The 20,235-nt window shown below is 36.1% G+C and overlaps 1 protein-coding gene and 2 non-coding genes across 3 annotated transcripts; all 3 read right to left on the reverse strand.

Moving 5' to 3' along the window:
• Positions 1-11,187: 11,187 nt before the first annotated feature.
• LOC142167745 (small nucleolar RNA snoR31/Z110/Z27) lies at positions 11,188-11,280 on the reverse strand. Its single transcript, XR_012697831.1, has one exon. It is a non-coding gene; the product is annotated as a small nucleolar RNA snoR31/Z110/Z27 (small nucleolar RNA).
• Positions 11,281-11,363: 83 nt separating this feature from the next.
• Positions 11,364-11,455, reverse strand: LOC142167746 (small nucleolar RNA R32/R81/Z41). The gene has a single exon (XR_012697832.1). It is a non-coding gene; the product is annotated as a small nucleolar RNA R32/R81/Z41 (small nucleolar RNA).
• Positions 11,456-13,195: 1,740 nt separating this feature from the next.
• On the reverse strand, positions 13,196-19,511 carry LOC107774526 (wax ester synthase/diacylglycerol acyltransferase 4). Its single transcript, XM_016594075.2, has 5 exons — positions 19,285-19,511; positions 17,412-17,990; positions 14,506-14,859; positions 14,172-14,309; positions 13,196-13,482 (listed from the first exon to the last, which is right to left on the reverse strand). Exons 1-5 carry the CDS (start codon positions 19,480-19,482, stop codon positions 13,321-13,323), a joined length of 1,431 nt encoding a protein of 476 aa, XP_016449561.1. The 5' UTR covers positions 19,483-19,511; the 3' UTR covers positions 13,196-13,320.
• Positions 19,512-20,235: the final 724 nt, after the last annotated feature.

Genomic DNA, 20,235 nt, shown 5'->3' on the forward strand with positions numbered 1-20,235 from the left:
CACCGAAACTCAAAGGTAATTTTTATAAAGTGGTGGTTAGACAGGCCATGATGTATGGGGCTGAGACCCGTTAAGAACTCACATATCCAGAAGATGAAAGTAGCAGAAATAAGAATGTTTCGGTGGATGTGCGGGCACACTAGGATAGATAAGATTAGGAATGATGATATTCGGGAGAAGGTGCATGTAGCTCCCATTAATGACAAGATGCGGGAAGCGAGGCTTAGATGATTCGGACATGTTCAGAGGAGAAGCCCATACGCTCCGGTATAGAGGTGTGAGCAGCTGGTTGCGGAGGGCACGAGAAGAGGTAGAGGGCGGCCTAAGAAGTATTGGGGAGAGGTGATCAGGCAGGATATGGCGAGGCTCCATATTTTCGAGGACATGACACTTGATAGGAAGATGTGGAGGTCGAGTATTAGGGTTATAGGTTAGGAGGTAGTTGAGTCGTGCCTTACTTCGTACCATGGTGGGACAAGCCATGTAGGGTTTTTATCTAAGATAACTAGTGGGAATGTTGTGGCTTACTATTTTGCTTTTCAGTGCAAGTCCTATTTACTAGCTATCGCTTTTGCTTTGCATCTTTCTTCTAGATTTCATGGTGCTCCTATTTTTCTTATGACTGTTGTGGTGATACTAATATTTACTAATATTGTCTCCATTTGCTTTGCATATTTCTTCTGGATTTCATGGTGTTACTATTTATCATATGATTGTTGTTGTGATACTAATATTGTCTCCCTTTTTGTCCTTTTGTCTTTTTGTTTTTTGAGCCTAGGGTCTTTCGAAAATAGCCTCTCTACTCCTTCGGGGTAGGGGTAAGATCTGCGTACACACTACCCTCCCCAGACCCCATTAGTGGGATTTTACTGGGTTGTTGTTGTTGTATTGATAGGCTTACCTAGTCTTAGAGACTAGGTGCCATCACGACCTCCTACGGAGGGAATTTGGGGTCGTGAAAAGTTTGTATCAGAGCTCTAGGTTTATAGGTGTTATGAGTCACAAGCAGGTTTAGTAGTATCTTGCGGATCGGTACGGAGACGTCTGTACTTATCTTCGGGAGGCTATGGAACTGTTAGGAAAATATTCACTTCTTTGATTCCTTATCGTGCGCACTGTTGACTTCAAAGTTCTAAACCATTATCTTTCTATTCTCTCACAGATGGTGAGGACACGCACAACTGGATCCGATGAACAGACACCCACGCCCCCTGGTGGAGCCGCAAGAGGCCGGGGTCGGGGCAGAGGTCGAGCCAGAGGTCGAGGAAGACCACGCGGTGCAGCCAGAGCACCTGCACGAGCTGCTGCACTAGAGCCACCAGTAGCTCTAGTTGGAGAGCAGGCACCTGATACACCTGTTACTACTCCTGCACTTCAAGAGACTCTTGCCCAGCTTTTTAGCATGTTTGGCATTCTAGCTCAGGCAGGGTTGATTCCACTTGCTCCTGCCACATCTCAGGTCGGGGGAGGAGCACAGACTCCCGCCGCCCGTACTCCAGAGCCACATGCCCAAGTTGACCATGCCCCAGAGGTTATACCAGTGCAGCCAGTTGTCCCAGTTCAGCCTGAGATTAGGACAATAGTTTCAGAGGGGGAGCAGCTCAGACTCGAGAGGTACAAGAAGTACCACCCTCCCACTTTCAGCGGTTTAGCTTCAGAGGATGCTAAGGGTTTTCTAGAGGAATGTCACTGTATCCTTCGTACTATGGGTATTGTGGATTCCAATGGGGTTTCTTTCACGGTATTCCAATTTAGAGGAGCAGCCTACCATTGGTGGCGGGCATATGATTTGGATAGTCCCACTGAGGCATCTTCACTCACTTAGACTCAATTTTCAGATATGTTCCTCAAAGTCTTAAAGATGCATGGGGCGCAGAGTTTGAGCAGTTGCGCCAGGGTTCTATGACCGTGTCAGAGTATGCGGTCCGATTTAGCGAGTTGGCTAGGCATGCACCAGCCTTAGTTGCTACCGTTCGAGAGTGGGTTTGCAGATTTATTGAGGGTCTCCACCCTAGTATCAGATTCAGTATGGACCGAGAGCTAGAGATGGACATCACATACCAATAGGTGGTATCAATTTCTAGGAGATTAGAAGGTATGCGGACTCGAGAGAGGAAAGAGAGGGAAGCTAAGAGACCCCGAGATTCTGGCACATATAATAATTCTCGTGCCCCAGTTACAGCCCGTCATGGTAGAGGTTATGTGAGCCATCCTATTCATTCAGCACTTCCAGCTTCCAGTGGTATTCCTGCTACTACCAAACCTCAGGTTCCATATTATGCACCGCCAGTGTCTACTGTACCTCCTGTACGGGGTGCTTTCAGCGGGCAGTCTAGTCGATTAGGCCCGAGCCAGTCCCAGTAGCCACGTCCTCTGAGGGCTTGTTTTGAGTGTGGTGACACTCGCCATATCATGAGAGATTACCCCAGATTTAGGAGGGGTGCACCTCCACAGATTTCTCAGGCCCCACCTATTCCACAGGGCCCTCAGGCTTCTCAAGCCATGATTACTGCACCAGTTGCCACTCCACCTGCACAGCCAGCTAGAGGTGGAGGTCGGACAGGTAGAGGTCACCCTAAAGGGGGAGGCCAGGCCAGATATTATGCCCTTCCTGTTAGGACAGAGACCAATACATCCGATTATGTTATCACAGGTATTATTCTGGTCTGTCATAGAGAAGCATCAGTCTTATTTGATCCAGGCTCCACTTATTCTTATGTGTCATCTTATTTTGCCCCATATTTGGGCATATCACATAATTTCTTGAGTTCTTCTGTTTATGTATCTATACCCGTAGGTGAATCTATTATTGTAGACCGTGTGTATCGGTCGTGTTTAATTGTTATCAGTGGTTTTGAGACCAGAGCTGATTTATTATCTCTCGGTACGGTGGATTTTGATATTATTTTGGGCATGAACTGGTTGTCGCCCTATCATGCTATTCTTGATTGTTACACCAAGACGGTGACGTTGGCTATGCCAGGTCTACCGCGGCTAGAGTGGAGAGGTACCTCGGATCATGTTCCTAGTAGGGTTGTTTCATTTCTTAAAGCTCAACGAATGGTTGAGAAAGGGTGTGATGCGTATATGGCCTATGTGAGAAATGTTAGTATTTATACTCCTACCATGGAGTCAGTTCCTGTAGTAAGGAATTTTCCTGATGTATCTCTAGTGGATCTTCCGGGTATACCACCAGATAGGGATATTGACTTTGGCAGTGATTTGTTATCGGGTACTCAGTCCATTTTTATTCCACCATATCGTATGGCCCCAGCAGAGTTGAAAGAATTAAAAGAACAGTTACAGGAATTGCTTGATAAGGGCTTCATTTGGCCCAGTGTATCGCCTTTGGGTGCTCCTATCTTATTTGTGAAGAAGAAGGATGGTTCTATGCGGATGTGTATTGATTACCGTCAGCTGAACAAGGTTACAGTGAAGAACAGTTGTCCATTGCCACGTATTGATGACCTATTTGATCAGCTTCAGGGTGTCAAGGTATTCTCTAAAATTGACTTGCGTTCAGGCTATCATCAGTTGAAGATTCGGGAACACGATATTCCGAAGAATGCTTTCAGGACTCGGTATGGTCATTACGAGTTCCTTGTGATATCTTTTGGGCTGACCAACGCCCCGGCAGAATTTATGCATCTGATGAACAGTGTATTTCAGACTTATCTTGACTCCTTCTTCATTGTATTAATTGACGACATTCTGGTGTATTCTTGGAGTCGGGAGGATCATGAGCAGCACTTGAAAATTGTGCTTCAGACTTTGAGAGAAAAGAAGTTATATACAAATTTTTAAAGTGTGAATTTTGGCTTGATTCAGTGGGATTTTTGGGTCATATAGTTTCGTGCGAGGGGATCAAGGTAGATCCGAAGAAGATTGAGGCAGTGCAGAGTTGGTCCAGACCGTCCTCAGCTACGGAGATCCGGAGTTTCCTTGGTTTGGCAGGATATTATCGCCGATTTGTAGAGGGTTTCTCTTTTATTGCTGTACCTATGACCAGATTGACCCAGAAGGGTGCTCCATTCAAGTGGACCGAGGAATGTAAGGAGAGCTTCCAAAAGCTCAAGACAGCTTTGACTACAGCCCCAGTGTTGGTATTACCTACAGGTTCAAGGTCTCATATTGTGTATTGTGATGCGTCGCATATTGGTCTCGGTGTAGTGTTGATGCAAGACGGTAGGGTGATTTCCTACGCGTCCAGATAGTTAAAGGTACATGAGAAGAACTATTCGGTCCATGACCTTGAGTTAGCAGCTATTATTCATGCCTTGAAGATTTGGCGGCATTATTTGTACGATGTCTATTGTGAGGTCTACACCGATCATCGGAGTCTACAACATCTGTTTAAACAGAAGGATCTTAATTTGCGGTATCGGAGATGGTTTGAGTTGTTTAAGGATTATGATATCACCATTCTCTATCATCCCGGGAACGCCAATGTAGTGGCCGATGCCTTGAGTCATAAGGCGGAGAGTTTGGGCAGCTTAGCATATTTACCGGTAGTAGAGAGGCCTTTAGCCTTGGATGTTCAAGTCTTAGCCAACCAGTTTGTCAGGTTGGATATTTTCGAGCCGAGCTGAGTTTTGGCTTGTGTGATTTCTCAGTCTTCTCTTTATGATCGTATCAGAGAGCGTCAGTACGATGACCCCCATCTGTTTGTCCTTAGGGACATAGTTCAATACGGTGATGCCACAAAAGTCACTATTAGAGATGACGGTGTATTACGGATGCAGGGCAGGCTATGTGTGCCTAATGTAGATAGTTTGCGTGAGTTGATTCTCCAAGAGGCTTACAGTTCGCGGTACTCCATTCATCCGGGTGCTACAAAGATGTATCAGGACCTGAGACAGCACTATTGGTGGAGACGGATGAAGAAAGACATAATGGAGTATGCAGCTCGGTGTCTCAGTTGTCAGCAAGTAAAATATGAGCATCAGCGGCTAGGTAGATTGCTTAAGAAGTTAAAAATTCCATACTGGAAATGGGAGCGGATCACTATGGATTTCGTTGTTGGGCTTCCACGGACTCAACGGAAGTTTGATGCAGTTTGGGTGATTGTGGATTGGCTGACCAAGTCAGCTAATTTCATTCATGTGATGACTACCTATTCTTTCGAGCAGTTGGCTCGAGTCTATATTCGCGAGATTGTCAGACTTTATGGCGTACCGGTATCTATTATCTCTGACCGGGGTACCGGGTACGTAGTTTACCTCACCGTTTTGGAGGGCTGTACAGCGAGAGTTGGGTACTCGTGTGGAGTTTAGTATAGCATTTCACCCTCAGATAGACGGGCAATTCGAGCGCACTATTCAGATATTAGAGGATATGATTCGTGCGTGTGTGATAGATTTTGGAGGTGCTTGAAATCAGTTCTTACCACTTGCAGAGTTTGCTTATAACAACAGTTACCAGTCGAGCATTCAGATGGCTCCGTATGAGTCCTTGTATGGTAGGCGGTGCCGGTCTCTAGTGGGTTGGTTCGAACCGGGCGAGGCGAGGCTATTGGGTACAGACTTAGTTCAGGATGCCTTGGAAAAGGTTAAATTGATTCAGGATCGACTTCGTATAGCCCAATCTAGACAGAAGAGTTATGCGGATCGGAAGGTTCGTGATGTTGCATTCATGGTTAGTGAGCGAGGTCCTGCTCTGGGTTTCGCCTATGAAGGGTGTGATGAGATTCAGGAAGAAGGCCAAGTTGATCCCTAGGTATATTGGGCCTTTTGAGATTCTTGAGAGAGTTGGAGAGGTGGCTTACAGACTTGCACTACCACCTAGTCTCTCTGCAGTTCATTCGGTATTCCATGTTTCTTAGCTTCGAAAATATCATGGCGATCCATATCATGTGTTAGACTTCAGTTCAGTTCAGTTGGACAAGGATCTATCTTATGTTGAGGAACCAATGGCTATTTTAGATAGACAGGTTCGAAAGTTGAGGTCAGAGACCATTGCTTTCGTGAAGGTTCAGTGGAGGGGTCATCTGGTCGAAGAGGCGACTTGGGAGACCGAGCATGATATGAGCAGCTGTTATCCTCATCTTTTCACCACTCCGGGTATAATTCTAAACGCGTTCGAGGACGAACGTTTGTTTAGGAGGTGGAGAATGTAATGACCCAACTGGTTATTTTGACTTTTAGAACCCTGTTCCCCTAAATACAACTCCCCATCTGTGCTTTTATAAATTTATGACTTGCGGGGATGGTTGGTTTGGGATTTGGAAGTGTTCGGGTTAAAATCGGAACACTTGGTTCCTTAAGTTGGCCTTAAAATGCTAAGTTTGACTTCGGTCAACATTTTTAGAAAATGAACCCGAAATAGAATTTTTATGATTCCAATAGCTCTGTATGGTGATTTTGGGCCTAGGAGCGTATTTGGAATTTTATTTGGAAGTCCGTAGTTAAATTAGGCTTGAAATTGCTAAAATAGGAATTTAAGTTTGAAAGTTTGACCGGGGAGTTGACTTTTTGATATCGGGGTCGGAATCCAGTTTCGAAAATTTTCATAGCTCCGTTATATCATTTATGACTTGCATAGTAGGGAAAGGGTGAGAGAAGGGTGGCTTGATACGCGTGGCTAGTAGGGAAAACTACTAGAAGTCATGCGGTGTGATATGGGTGGCTAAAATGCGGGATGTTATTTCGAAAAAAATATTTTCTTTAAATAAATTGTGAAGGCTCCCGCGATGATATAAGAAAATGAGATATTGTGAATTTATTTATGATTTGGGACTACGAGGCGGTACCTCGGGAGTGCCTTTGTTGATATTGATTTATGGCCGCAATTGCCTTTGATTATTGTTGTGATTTTCTTAAAATTGAAAAGAATTCTGTTTTGTTTTCGAAAGGTATTAATTGCCATTATTTGGTGTAATTAAATGATGACATACTACTTGACTTATTTCTATTATAATTTTATCTTATTATATTGTTAAATATTTTTTCATGCCATTATTTATTTTTTCAGTAGGGCCTGACCTGACCTCGTCACTACTCTACCGAGGTTAGGCTTGGCACTTACTCGATACCGCTGTGGTGTACTCATACTATGCTTCTGCACATCATTTTGTGCAGATCCAGGTACATCTTACCATCCCAGACATCAGTGAGTTACCGGTGTACGGAGACTTCAAGGTATATCTGCCAGCGTTCGCAGACTCCGGAGTCCCCTTCTATCATTATCATGTTGCTTCCTTATTTTCTTTAGACCTTGATATATATAGAGACACTGAGGATAAATTCTTAGAAGCTTGTGACTTATTTCTACCGATTTTTGGGAGTTGTAATTATTTAATTTGTAGTTTATTTATTTCAGATGTCTATTATTATTCCGCATTGATAGGCTTACCTAGTCTTAGAGACTAGGTGCCATCACGACCTCCTACGGAGGGAATTTGGGGTCGTGACAATAGTACTAGAATATAAATTATGATGATTTATCTTGATAATACTGGTTTAAATCCAAGTTGGTTTAGCAAAAATTGTATGCCTCCAATTATATCTAAACAATTGGTTATGAGAACAAAACTGCCAAAATAAAATTTGGTATGTGATGTATTATTTAATATACAACAGCACTTGTACGTATCTAGCCAAGTTATGATAAGTTCTCCCTATCAAAATCGGTTCAGGGTCAGAAACCAAATAATTTCCATCTAGAAATATGAATGTGCTAAATGATTTAATTGTTCCACCACAATGCACAAAGATGGATCCCCAAATAAGGCTAGGGATATGTGTTGGTGATCCCAATAATAGGGGGAGAAAATGGGCAGCTGAAAAAGTAATGCATGTAATGAATTATTATGAGTACATCTAGATCCTCGTACGAGAAAATGTGAACTTGAAGTTCAAGTGATAATTCATTTACAAAATATTGCCAAGCGTATTTGCTGACCCAAAGCTAAATGTCATATTCAACTGTTAATGCTCCAAATAAAATAAAGTTCATAATAAATAGAGTCTATGGTATGCATGAAGCATAATAGTCTAATTGGTTCCAAAGATAAAAGTCCTTGAAGAAGGAGAGGAGCAAATGTTCAAGATGGTCATAATAAGGAGGCAGGTGCTCTAGAAGAGCACCACAACATAACACTTCAGAAGACCTCATGGGAGAGGCTCAGGTACCTGAAAATAATAAGATTAAGAGATCTCAATAAGTTATGTCTTTATTGGGTAATAGTAGAACCGATATAAAATGATCGTCGACGATATTGTTAATATAATGTAGCGCTAAATATTATTAATATTGACGAAGATCTTGAGCTCAAATCTGTCATGAAATTTGAACAGATAAATGATTGGCCAAATGAAAAATACGCAATAAAAATTGATTTCACCTGAAAATATGAAGTTGGACGGATAGTCCCAATACCTGAAAGTATAAAGCCAGTGGAGGTATAAATGTGTTCTTGTGCGAAAAAAAAGGTCAAGTCGATAGACATAAAGACGACTTGTATCACAAGAAGATTTGTAAATATCCTGGCATTGATTATATAGAGACATGTTCTCCTTTGGTGGATGTCGCCATTTGAGGTTTTTAATCTGGTAATACAAAAAAAACGTGATATACGTATAATAGAAATCATTGAAGGATTTAAATTGTTCTGAAGTATATTAAGGTTTCCAAAAAAATTATTAAATAAAGCTTCAAAAATTCTTATACGGATTGAAACAATCAGGGCGCATGTGGTATAATCGACCTGAGTGAGTACCTGTTGAAAGAAGGGTACAAGAATGATTCAATTTGTCCTTGTGTCTTTATAAAAAGATCTGGATCTAAATTTATTATAATCACCGTATATGTTGATGATTTAAATATCATTAGAACTCCTATTGAGTTTCCTAAAGCAGTAGACTATTTAAAGAAAGAATTTTAAATGAAAGATCTTGGAAAGACAAAATTTTGTCTTGGTCTACAAATTGAGTATATGAAAGATGGAATTTTTGTCCATCAATCAGCATACACTAAAAAGATTTTAAAGGGTTTCTATATGGATAAAGCACATACATTGAGTACCTCGATGATTGTGAGATCACTCAATATAAATAAAGATCCATTCTGACCTCATGAAAATAATAAAGAGCCTCTTGGTCCCGAAATACCATATCTTAGTGCAATTGATGCACTAATGTATCTTTCTAATGTTGCAAGGTCTGACAGAACTTTTTCAGTTAGTGTCTTAACAAGATATAGCGTTGCTCCTACAAGAAGACATTGGAATGGAATCAAACACATATTGCGATATCTAAAAGGGACTACCGATATAGGATTATTTTATGGCAATGATTGCAGTCCCGATCTTGTTGGATTTGCCAATGCTAGGTATTTATCTGACCCACACAATGTTCGATCTCAAACAAGCTATGTGTTTACATATGGAGACCTGTCATATCTTGGCGATCGACTAAGCAATCAATCGTGCATGCTGAAATAATTGCTATTCATGAAGCAAGTCGAGAATGTTTATGGTTGAGGTCTATAATACACCTTATTTGAGATAAATGTGGTTTGAAGTGTAACAAACTACCCACAATTTTGTATGAAGACAATGCAGCATGCATAACCCAATTGAAAGAAGGATTCATAAAAGGGGATATGACAAATCACATTTTGCCAAAGTTATTTTTCACACATGATCTTCAAAAGAATGGTGATATCAATGTGCAACAGATCCGTTCAAGTGATAATATGGCGGATTTGTTCACGAAATCTCTACCGACGCCAACTTTCAAAAAACAAGTGTACATATTTCTATGCTTAATGACATATTCAATGACATATTTTTTTTCACTTTCCATACATATATAAAGGTCTTATAATAAATAGAAAAATATACACAATTGAAGAAAAAATAAGAATCTCTCCTATCTTTCTCTATATATCTCTTAACTTATTTTTTCTTGTTCTATATTGTTATTTTTAGTTATATTTTATAACAATAAAGAATTTATTGATTTTGTTGATACCTTTTTTCATCCCTTTTGTGATCTCAAAGCTTTTTGTTGTAAAGAGTTTCTAGTATTAAGTTGTCTCGTCTTTAAAAATAGTGTAAAAATAATTCTTTAAAAAACGGTACTTTTAAATTCAATTGCGAGCTTGTTGTTTATTAATATTGATCTAAGATGAGTTATTCTTAAAAAATTAATTGCAGTAAACAAGTTTCACATGTTTCGATCTTGAGGTGTTTGACAAAACTTTTTAAAGAGAAAAAAAGTGTGTTTGGCCAGAAGCAAAAGCAGTTTTGAAAAAGCAATAAAAATAACTTATACTTGTTCTATATCTCTTAGTTTATTTTTTCTTATTCTATATTGTTACTTTGAGCTATATTTTATAACAATAGAGAATTTATTGATTTTGTTGATACCTTTTTTCATCCCTTTTGTGATGTCAAAGCTTTTTGTTGTAAAGAGTTTCTAGTATTAAGTTGTTTAAAAACAATAGAGAATTTATTAAAGAGAAAAAAAAAAGTGTTTGGCCAGAACAAAAGAAGTTTTAGAAAAGTAAAAAAAATAACTTCTCCCCAAAAATAAAAACAGTTTTATATTTTTGTCATACCAAAAATATCTTTAATAAAATATTATAAATACCAAAATAACCTTAATACTTTAAGCCTAATATTTAGGATATTAGACCTTCTGCAAGCAAGTCACGTTTCTCTCCAACAATAGCTTTACAATATCTTTAGGATAACTTTCTATTATGTTTGTGAATTTTTAGGTGAATATTTTTATATTTGTTAAATGACTCTTGATATATTTAAATTATCTTGAAAGAATAAAGTACTTTTTAATTTTTTTTTATATTTTACTTAAATAAAATAAAAAAACTTAATTGTTGTCTTGATAATAAATATTTATGATTATTTATCTACTTATATAATATTAAATGCTAAACAAATCTATTTACCTGTAATTTGACACTTAAAAGTTTTTGAAAAGTTTGCCAAATACAAATTATCGCTCAAAAATACTTTTCAAATTAATTAGTCAAACACAAACGGCTTCTCTCCAAAAATAATCTAAAAAAAGTACTTATGAGAAAAAACACTGATTTTTCCAGCTTGGCCAACGGGCTATAAGTCTAATAACTCTGATTATTGAAACAATAATATTTGGAAAATGATTTTTGTAAAATTTCTGGGTAAATAAAAAATAGCTAAACAGTTAAGTAAAATCGTCGTCAAATATCAGAAACAAAAAATCTTTCTCATACACAGCATTTGGCGTACCGTGTCAGAAGGTGTCCTAAGATTTTCTGATTTCATCACATAATATTGACGATGCATCAAATAATAAAAGGAAAAAAAACAAAATATTTTATTAAAAAAAAGAGGAAAAAACAATAAATAATCCAATAGAGAATGAATCAGAAAGAACGTAGCGAATAAGGATATATTTATGGATCATTTGAAAAATTATCATCACTCATCCTTAGTTCATCACTTTCATTCTCTATATATAGAAATACAGAAGAAAAAAAAATACTTACAAAAGGAATATATCAGCGGCGGCAAAGAGAGTAGAAGTGAGAATACCGTAATACATCAGATTTTGATAAATTTATAGAAGGCAGGGAATGGAATATGGAGCCCTAATTATAAAGATTTAACTAAATCAGAGCCCATGTCATTTGACAGCTCCATAACAATTCCATATATCAACTAGCCCAATTACTCCTAGTAAGTCTAAAGCCCAATATAAAGTGCTGCTAGTAATACTAGTTTTAATACATTTGGTCGGTCGATCGAAAATAATTATAATTTCTAGCCATGAAGAAATAACCCAAATAGCCACTCACCCAACCGCTTGAACTAAAAATAGTTGATGGAGATAAAATATATGCATAATTTATGTATTATATGTGTATAATTATGTATAATATATGTATATGGCTAGAAAAGATAAATGATGAATATGGAGGCTATTTGTATAAAGATCCCAAATATACATACATACATACATACATACATACATACATACATGGTTGAAGCATAACTTGATAAAAATTATGTTGCTTAGTCTTATATCTACAAAAAATTTAATATTCGGGAAAAACTTTTGAATATTAAACTTCGTGGTTCCTATTTCACAATTTGTTGTCCGTAATCATTACATATTATTTTAGCAGGAAATTACATTCAATAATCTTGAAAATAGATGATCCTGCTTGCCCTATGGGCAAAGCTTCAAGGTCAAAAAGTCAAAAGTGTTGCTTGTGGAGGTAAGCGAGGAGCAACACTTCTTAAATTTGAAGTTCTGCCCATAAGACAAGCACGGCAAAAACCAGAATCACCCACTTTCAACGTCGTTCTTGCAAATCACCCTTATTTTAGTGTACATGACTAATGGAAGTTGCAAATCACCCTTATTGTACAATGTAGTTCTCCCTATTTCTTCTTTCTTCATAGTAGGAATGTGTCCTCAAAATTAATGGCCTATTCAGTTGGGCCATTAAGCTTCCAATTTAATGAAGAAGAATTAACCTAAATAGTCGCCACCCAACCTTTTGATCTAAAAATAGATGGCGAATGTATAATATATATAATTCATATATAATATGTATATAATGAATGTATAATTTATGTATACCCTTTTAAAAAAGTAAACAGTAAAACTTACAACGATTTGTATAAAGATCCCTTTAATAAACATGAATCGTTCTTAATCGTGTTGTCATGGGGGATTGTTACACAAATAGCCGACCAGATTCAATATTTACTTTTTTTAGCCGGTATACATAAGTTTTGCATTCATTATATACATATTATACATGAATTATATATGTTATACATTCGCCAGGTGTTTTTAGTTTAAAAAATTAGGTGAGCGGCTATTTCGGTTAATTCTTCATTTTAAAGCACTAGGCCTTTAATAAATAAATAAAATTGTTGATAAAAGGACACTGGTCACTCTTTGTCATAATGGTTGAGGAAGTTTCTTCCACACCGTTAGATCAAGAGTTCAAGGCTGGTAAGTTAGAAAGAACAATGATAAGAGCGAGGTATTCTAAAATACCTCTTTTTCTCTAAAATAATTTTCTGTATAATTTTCCAAATCCTTTATAATAAAAATGTTTACAACTCGTAATCAAAGAAAGAAAATTTTTAACTCCCAAAATAGTACTATAAAATGGGACAAATGAAGAGTGACATAAATTATTGTTAAGGATTAATCAAAGGGCGAAAGCATCGTCAAGAAACTTTAAGGTATTGCACTGAATAAGAGATAAATTATACGAATTTGGTTTAAGTTGATTTGGCATTGATTTAAAAACCCTGAAATACTTAAAATACGATAATTGATTGTGTACTTGCTCCTATATCTCCACAGTTGATGACTTAAGTACTGCTGCATTGAAAATGGTATCAAAGGAATATTCAATGCAAGACTTTAACTTGTTTGGATCTATAAAGCCTTTCTCCACTACAATTGCAACTCTAAGCTTGTCCACATAACTCACCATTGTCACTGATAGACTCTGCAAATTAAACACATTATCAAAAAAGACGGGTTTAGTGAGTTCAACTGAATTTATTAATTCAGCTCGAATTATATATATATATATATATATATATATATATATATATATATATATATATATATATATTAATATTGGCGGATTTATAGGTGTAGTTATGGGGCACGTGAAATCATGGTCTTTCCGTAAAACTAGTTATTTTATGTACATATTTTCTAAATTTGGTATAATATTAACTGTTGGTACCCTTGCTCCAAAAGGTTTGAATGGTGCACTTGGTTGAAGGTTGAGTTATTTAACAAGAGGTATAAGAATCAATTCTCACTTGATTTATTTTTTTCATCCTTTTTTTAGTAGTGCACTCATGCACTAGAAATCCTAGATCCGCCTCTTTCTATATATTTAGCAAATTTAAAGTTCATTCATATCCTTCTGAATTCACGGACTCTAGATTTTGTCTTCACCAGTAATACATAAGCGGAGCTAGAGTATCACGAACAGGTTCGGACGAATCTAGTAGCTTTTGGTTAGACCATATATTTATATTAGAAAATTTATTAAATATGTATATATAAATATTTAATTACGAACTCAATAATTAAGACGAGCTATGAGTTCGTTGATAAATATAGAACTCATAACTGGTTTCTCGTAATCGTAATAGTGACAAGTCTTTACACAAAATGTACCTGAGGAGCACCAACAACAGCAAAGTAAAGTCCTTTTATAGGGTGGTTTGCCAAAGCCATCTCTTCCAATGGTCCAATCAGATTTGTAATTCCCATGCTCGTGTGTTTCAACGTTGCATGAATATATTTAGCTGTTGTCTGAAATTATAGAAAAATAGAAATTAGCGACGGACAATTATATAGCTAAATAACAAAATTCGTCGCTAATCATATTTAGTGACGGATTAGATATAAATTATTAAAAAAATATGTTAGCTACAAGCGATTTAACAACAAATTAACTACGAAGTTCGTTGCTAATTCTAGTTTATTTTTTAGTAGTAACTAGACATACCTCAGGACCTTCAACTTTTCTCAAGATTTCAAGCAGCCTACCGGTGAGAAAAACAGATGCAGAATTCCTTTGCCTCTTAATAACACGACGGGCTTTTTGAACAAATCCAAGAGGATTAAGTGAATCAGTGGAAGTTAACTTTGGCAGTGAAACAGGCAAGAAAGTGAAATGATTTCCCCATGGCATTTCTGAATTAGGTTTAATCATTTCACTTACTGATTTGTAACCTCCAACAGCTCTAGTGTTGAATAAAACAAGTGCAGTGCATTTTCCATTGCTAGTTTCTTTGTTTATTCCTTGCATGTAAAGTCTTGTGCCATATATTACTACTCCAGTAATCACGTCGTTTATTGTCTGCAAACATTCAGAAAACAAGCAAAAAAAATTATGCTAGTAATTAAAATGACGAAATCTTGCTGTAACTGTTGGACGCGGAGCCAAAATTTGAAATTTATGGATTCGGAATTCTAGTCTTTTTAAGCTACCGAGTTCTAAATTAATATAATTTATATAATTCAATAAATATTTTAAGACAAATACATGATTTGGATTAAAGCTACTGAGTTCGACGGGATCTGCAGCGGAAAGACTAGCTTCGGCCTGTAACTGTTACTCATTCCGTTTCATTCCAGGAGGAAGTGCACAGTTAGCCACTAATTAGAGATGTCTTTACTCTTTAGCCACTGTTTAAAATGTATTTACTCTTTAGCCAGTGCTTAATAAATTTTACCAACCCGAACAAAAATACCCCTATGCTAGATATGAGTATTGTGTAAATATTAAGGACATGGTGTCCTTAACTTCATGAATGTTTTGTAAATATTAAGGACAAAGTTTCATGTATTTGCACCTTCTGTTGTTAAACTTTAGGACATCATGTCCTTAACTTCATATGTGCAGCGTAAATGTTAAGGACTTGTTATCCTTAACTTCATGTGTACAGTGTAAATGTTAAGGACTTGTTATCCTTAACTTCATGTGTACAGTGTAAATGTTAAGGACATAATGTCCTTAACTTGTATTTGCACCTTCTGTTGTTAAACTTTAGGACCTCATGTCCTTAACTTCATATGTGCAATATAAATATTAAGGACACGGTGTCCTTAACTTCATGTGTGCAATGTAAATATTAAGGACATATTATCCTTAATTTTATGAGTGTTGTGTAAATATTAAGGATATGGTGTCCTTAACTTCATGAATGTTGTATAAATATTAAGGACAAAGTATCATGTATTTGCACCTTTCGTTATTAAACTTTAGGATATCATGTCCTTAACTTCATATGTGCAGTGTAAATGTTATTGTCCTTAATTTTATGAGTGTTGTGTAAATATTAAGGATATGGTGTCCTTAACTTCATGAATGCTGTATAAATATTAAGGATAGAGTGTCATGTATTTGCACCTTCCCTTGTTAAACTTTAGGATATCATGTCCTTAACTTCATATGTGCAGTGTAAATGTTAAGGACATGGCATCCTTAACTCCATGTGTGTTGTATAAATGTTAAGGACACTATGTCCTTAATATTTACACAGCACTCATGAAGAGAGGGTAAAAACGTCTTTTCGTATTAACTTTAATAGAGTAGTACTATTTTTGTTCAACATTAAAAATACTTAATAAGTGGTTTTCCCATGCCATTTCTACTACGTTCCACGTGGCACTATTTTCTTATTACACTAGTTCATTTCCTGGCCAAAAAAAAAAAAATGAAAACCCAAAAAGTAAATATCCATTTGCATTATCACTAAATATAAGTTAAATTCCTCAAATTAATGTCTACGATACCATTAGGCCTGCAAAGGACGGCCGATAAAATCTTAGGGTTAATTTCTCACCGAAGATTTTCTTTTAATGCCAAAATTTAGCATAATCTGTAATAAAATGTTTTCAATGTGGCATAATATAGTAGGTTTGTTATTAATGCCTGCAATTATTACTTGTCTAAGCAAGCGACATGTCATAGATCATACCCCTTAATTAGCTGCACCAACTAATTTGCCGTTCAACTCCTATATGTACTGACAACGTAAAAAAAATATTTATGTAATGAAATTGATTATCAAAAATTGTAATAAAATTTTAATATAACAACAACAACCCAGTATAATCTTACTAGTGGGGTCTAGGGAGGGTAATTTGTACGCAGACCTTACCCATACCTTAGGGTATAGAGACTGTTTCCGATAGACCCTCGGCTCCCTCCCTCCAAGAATTCCCCACTTTGCTCTTGGGGTGACTCGAACTCACAACTCTTGGTTGGAAGTGGAGGGTGCTTACCACTAGAGCAACCCACTCTTGTAGCAGCATTTAGAAAAAGTTTTTTTTTTTAAAAGAGAGGCAGTATTGCTGTGTTTATAATAGATTTTTTAAGGCAACAAATATTATTAAACAACCAAGCCAAAACAGGCCATGGCGGATGTAGCTTTCACACACCAAGTTCATCATAACCCAGTTCTTTCGATGCATAACATAAATTTATATATAAAAATTCAGAAAAATTATAATAAATAATAGGTCTGAACCCATAATTTTGAGATTGAACCAATAAAACTTAAACCCTAAATTCGCCTCTGAAAACAGAGGCATATCAGAGAAATATCTCTGTTCCGTAAATGAGAAGTATCATAACAAAGAATAGAAGCTAAACATAATATATTGGAATCCCAAGTTACACAAGTTGCATACAACAAATCTACCCTAGTAAGAGAGTGATTAAACTACAATGATCCGTGCAAAATTTTAACACTACATATGTATAAGTTAAATCTTTCATTCAAACTATCACATATTTCCAACTGTGCATATATAAGTGTTAGATGTCTTTTTCTTAATTTACCATTTCATTCCTGCAAACTATTAGAAATACCATATAAATCAAGAATATGTTTAGAAACTTACCACTTTGAGATTGGCTTTGATCTGTTTAATGCTCTCTAAAGAAAACGTTGTAGTAGCAATCTCAATCGGCCGGAACTCAACTCCGTCATCGCCCGATCTGATCGGCGTCCGATCGTCTTCGATCAACGTACTTTTCAGAACACTCAACCCAAAATCTTGAACACTATTCACAAGTTTCATAAAAACATTAGGTACACATTTCACAATATTAATAGCTCTATTTTTCGTACTCAAAATTGTGCTTTGACGTGAAGGAAATGTTAAAGGAAGTGATGGATTGTCAACTCTTTGTAAACAAGAAAGTAGTGCTCCCATTAATGAATATCCATCTCCAAGTGAATGGTGTAACTTGAAAATTAAATTTCCAGCTGCGTTACTTGTTGGGTATTTTAATAAGTGAATTTCCCACAATGGTTTATTTTGTTGGAATGGATCCATAGCTAATTTTGATAGGTAATTGGAAAAACATTCGTCGTAGAAAATAAGTGATTGTTCAGCTGGAAGTACTGGGGTTTTTACATGGTCTTCAATGTTTACTTCAACTTGCTTCCATTTCCTTGCACCTTTCTTTTCTGTGATCTATTAGAGAAGATAGTATAATTAGTAGAAGCTTATATATATGAAGCATAAGAAATACATTATCACACCATTTAAAAGGTATAAGAAGTAAGATTAATAACCTGAAAAATAAAATACGTAAATGTTTATAGTAGAGTTGTTGGAATATTGTTATTGGGTCGGCTTCACCCATAAGGGATGCTAATTAGCCCATTACTTGCCTTACTTACTACTTATATATATATATATATATATATATATATATATATATATATATATATATATATATATATATATATACACCTCCCATATATACCCCATTAAGGGTGTTAGAAAAGATATGTTTTTCCCATCAATATATGACGGCTAAGGTCTCTGTGAGAAAATTTTCTCTGCATCTTAAAACGGATTAGTAGGTTGTGGATAAAGGGAGTTCATCCACTTCGTCCTGACGGCTTGTGACACAAGTCATGGTTGCGGCAGATTATGCTAATTAATATGAAAGAACAATATGCATGCAAGCCTAAGGCATAACAAGTACATTATCATGTCATTAAAAGGTATAATAAATAGAATTAGTAATCTAAAAAATAAAACACGTAAATTTTTATAGTAAATTAAATTTAGCTGATGGTATAAAGTGGAGATGGCAAATCAAGCCGCCTATATTTGTGTTGACAGTAATATACAATGAAAGGGAATAGACGGGCGAAGTAACTTAAACAAGTTCAATAAGCAAGCCAATAAGATCAAATTGCTCTTGTTAAACTATCATAAGATAAAGCTCCATAAATCAAGATGTGATGGTAAAATACTATAATGCGGAGCCAAGGCGCTCCGCCTTCTCTATAGAAGCAGTTAATTGAGTTCTGAACGAATTAGCTTTTTGGTAATGGCTTAAGCTATAGATAGAAAGTCCTATGATGGTGAACTACCACGTTAGGCTTAGAGAGACTCATGGATTCCATCCGCAAACTCAAAGTTTATGGCTGACTGATATTGCCCATATCCATTTAGATGTTGTATTTATTTTTCTCCTTGCCGATCATATACCAAATCTTCGAATTGGGTCTCTTACTGGTGAAACCGAATACTTGAAATTCAATTGATCCACTCTTTTCTTCTTGTGAAATAACTAAAATGACAAAAAAAATTACCATAAAAGACATTGAACGAGTGAGTGATAAATGATCCACTGATATTAATCTAATCCAATAAGATATTGCTAGTAATTTAAATATTTAAGAAGAAACAAATTTGAAGGAATAATATATGCAAGCATAAGTCATATTAAGGGAAAGGTAGTGCATCATACCATGATTGAGGAAAAACGTGGATTAATAGGCAAGAAGACATCCTTGAGTAAGGAAAAGACCTTAGAATCTTCAATTTCAATTGGAATTTTTGATTCTAAAACAACAATAACAGAGAGAGACAAGTTTGAGCTGTTCAAATATTGAGAGATTGGACTTGCTGGCCTTTCACAATATGTTTCTTCCATTTTTATGTCCATTTTCTCACTCAATGGTATATATAATGAATATTTGGCATGCAAGTCACTATAAATAGATGATATAGACTAGAGAGATAGAAAAGGAATTGTACTCATACTTGTGTGGTCGAAATGAATGACACTAATGTTTTTTAATTGTGGCGTAGATATTTATTACTTTGATCGGCTGAACATAAAACTGTCTACTCAATAATGAAGTGCTTTGATTCTTCCTCAAAATAATTTTCAATAATTAACAAGGAAAAAAAGAGAGCGGCTTTAATATGTTATATTTGCGGATTAAAATAGTTCATTCAGTGGGCTAAAAGAATTTCTTGATTTTCTTCCTTCTTTGCTTTCCAAAAATAAAAACATAGTTCGAAAATGTTTTCTTTTTAAAATCACAATGTTTTTCAACATTATTTTGTAAACAAATGCCACCAATTATTATTCTTAGTTGTAAAAATAACTTTTGCCGATGTTTCATTGTTAATGTTAAAGAAAATGAGGAGTGCTATTTGACATTCACTATAGGCTTGTCGAACTGTCCTCCTAGATTTTCCGAAAGTAATGCCAGCTCCTTTTCAGACGACTCTTGATATCAAGGAAACCGATTTTAATTGCTGGCAAATTCAACATATTGAATTTCAATAAAAATAAAAATAAAGACAAAAACTCAATAGCTCCACCTATACTTGCAATTATTTGTTTCCTTTAATTTCTTTGTGTCCCTTCCCCTAAAGCCCTAGCTAGAATCCTAATGAGCTCTATAAC

This window comes from Nicotiana tabacum, chromosome 12, assembly GCF_000715075.1.
Source record: "Nicotiana tabacum cultivar K326 chromosome 12, ASM71507v2, whole genome shotgun sequence".
Lineage (NCBI taxonomy): Eukaryota > Viridiplantae > Streptophyta > Magnoliopsida > Solanales > Solanaceae > Nicotiana > Nicotiana tabacum.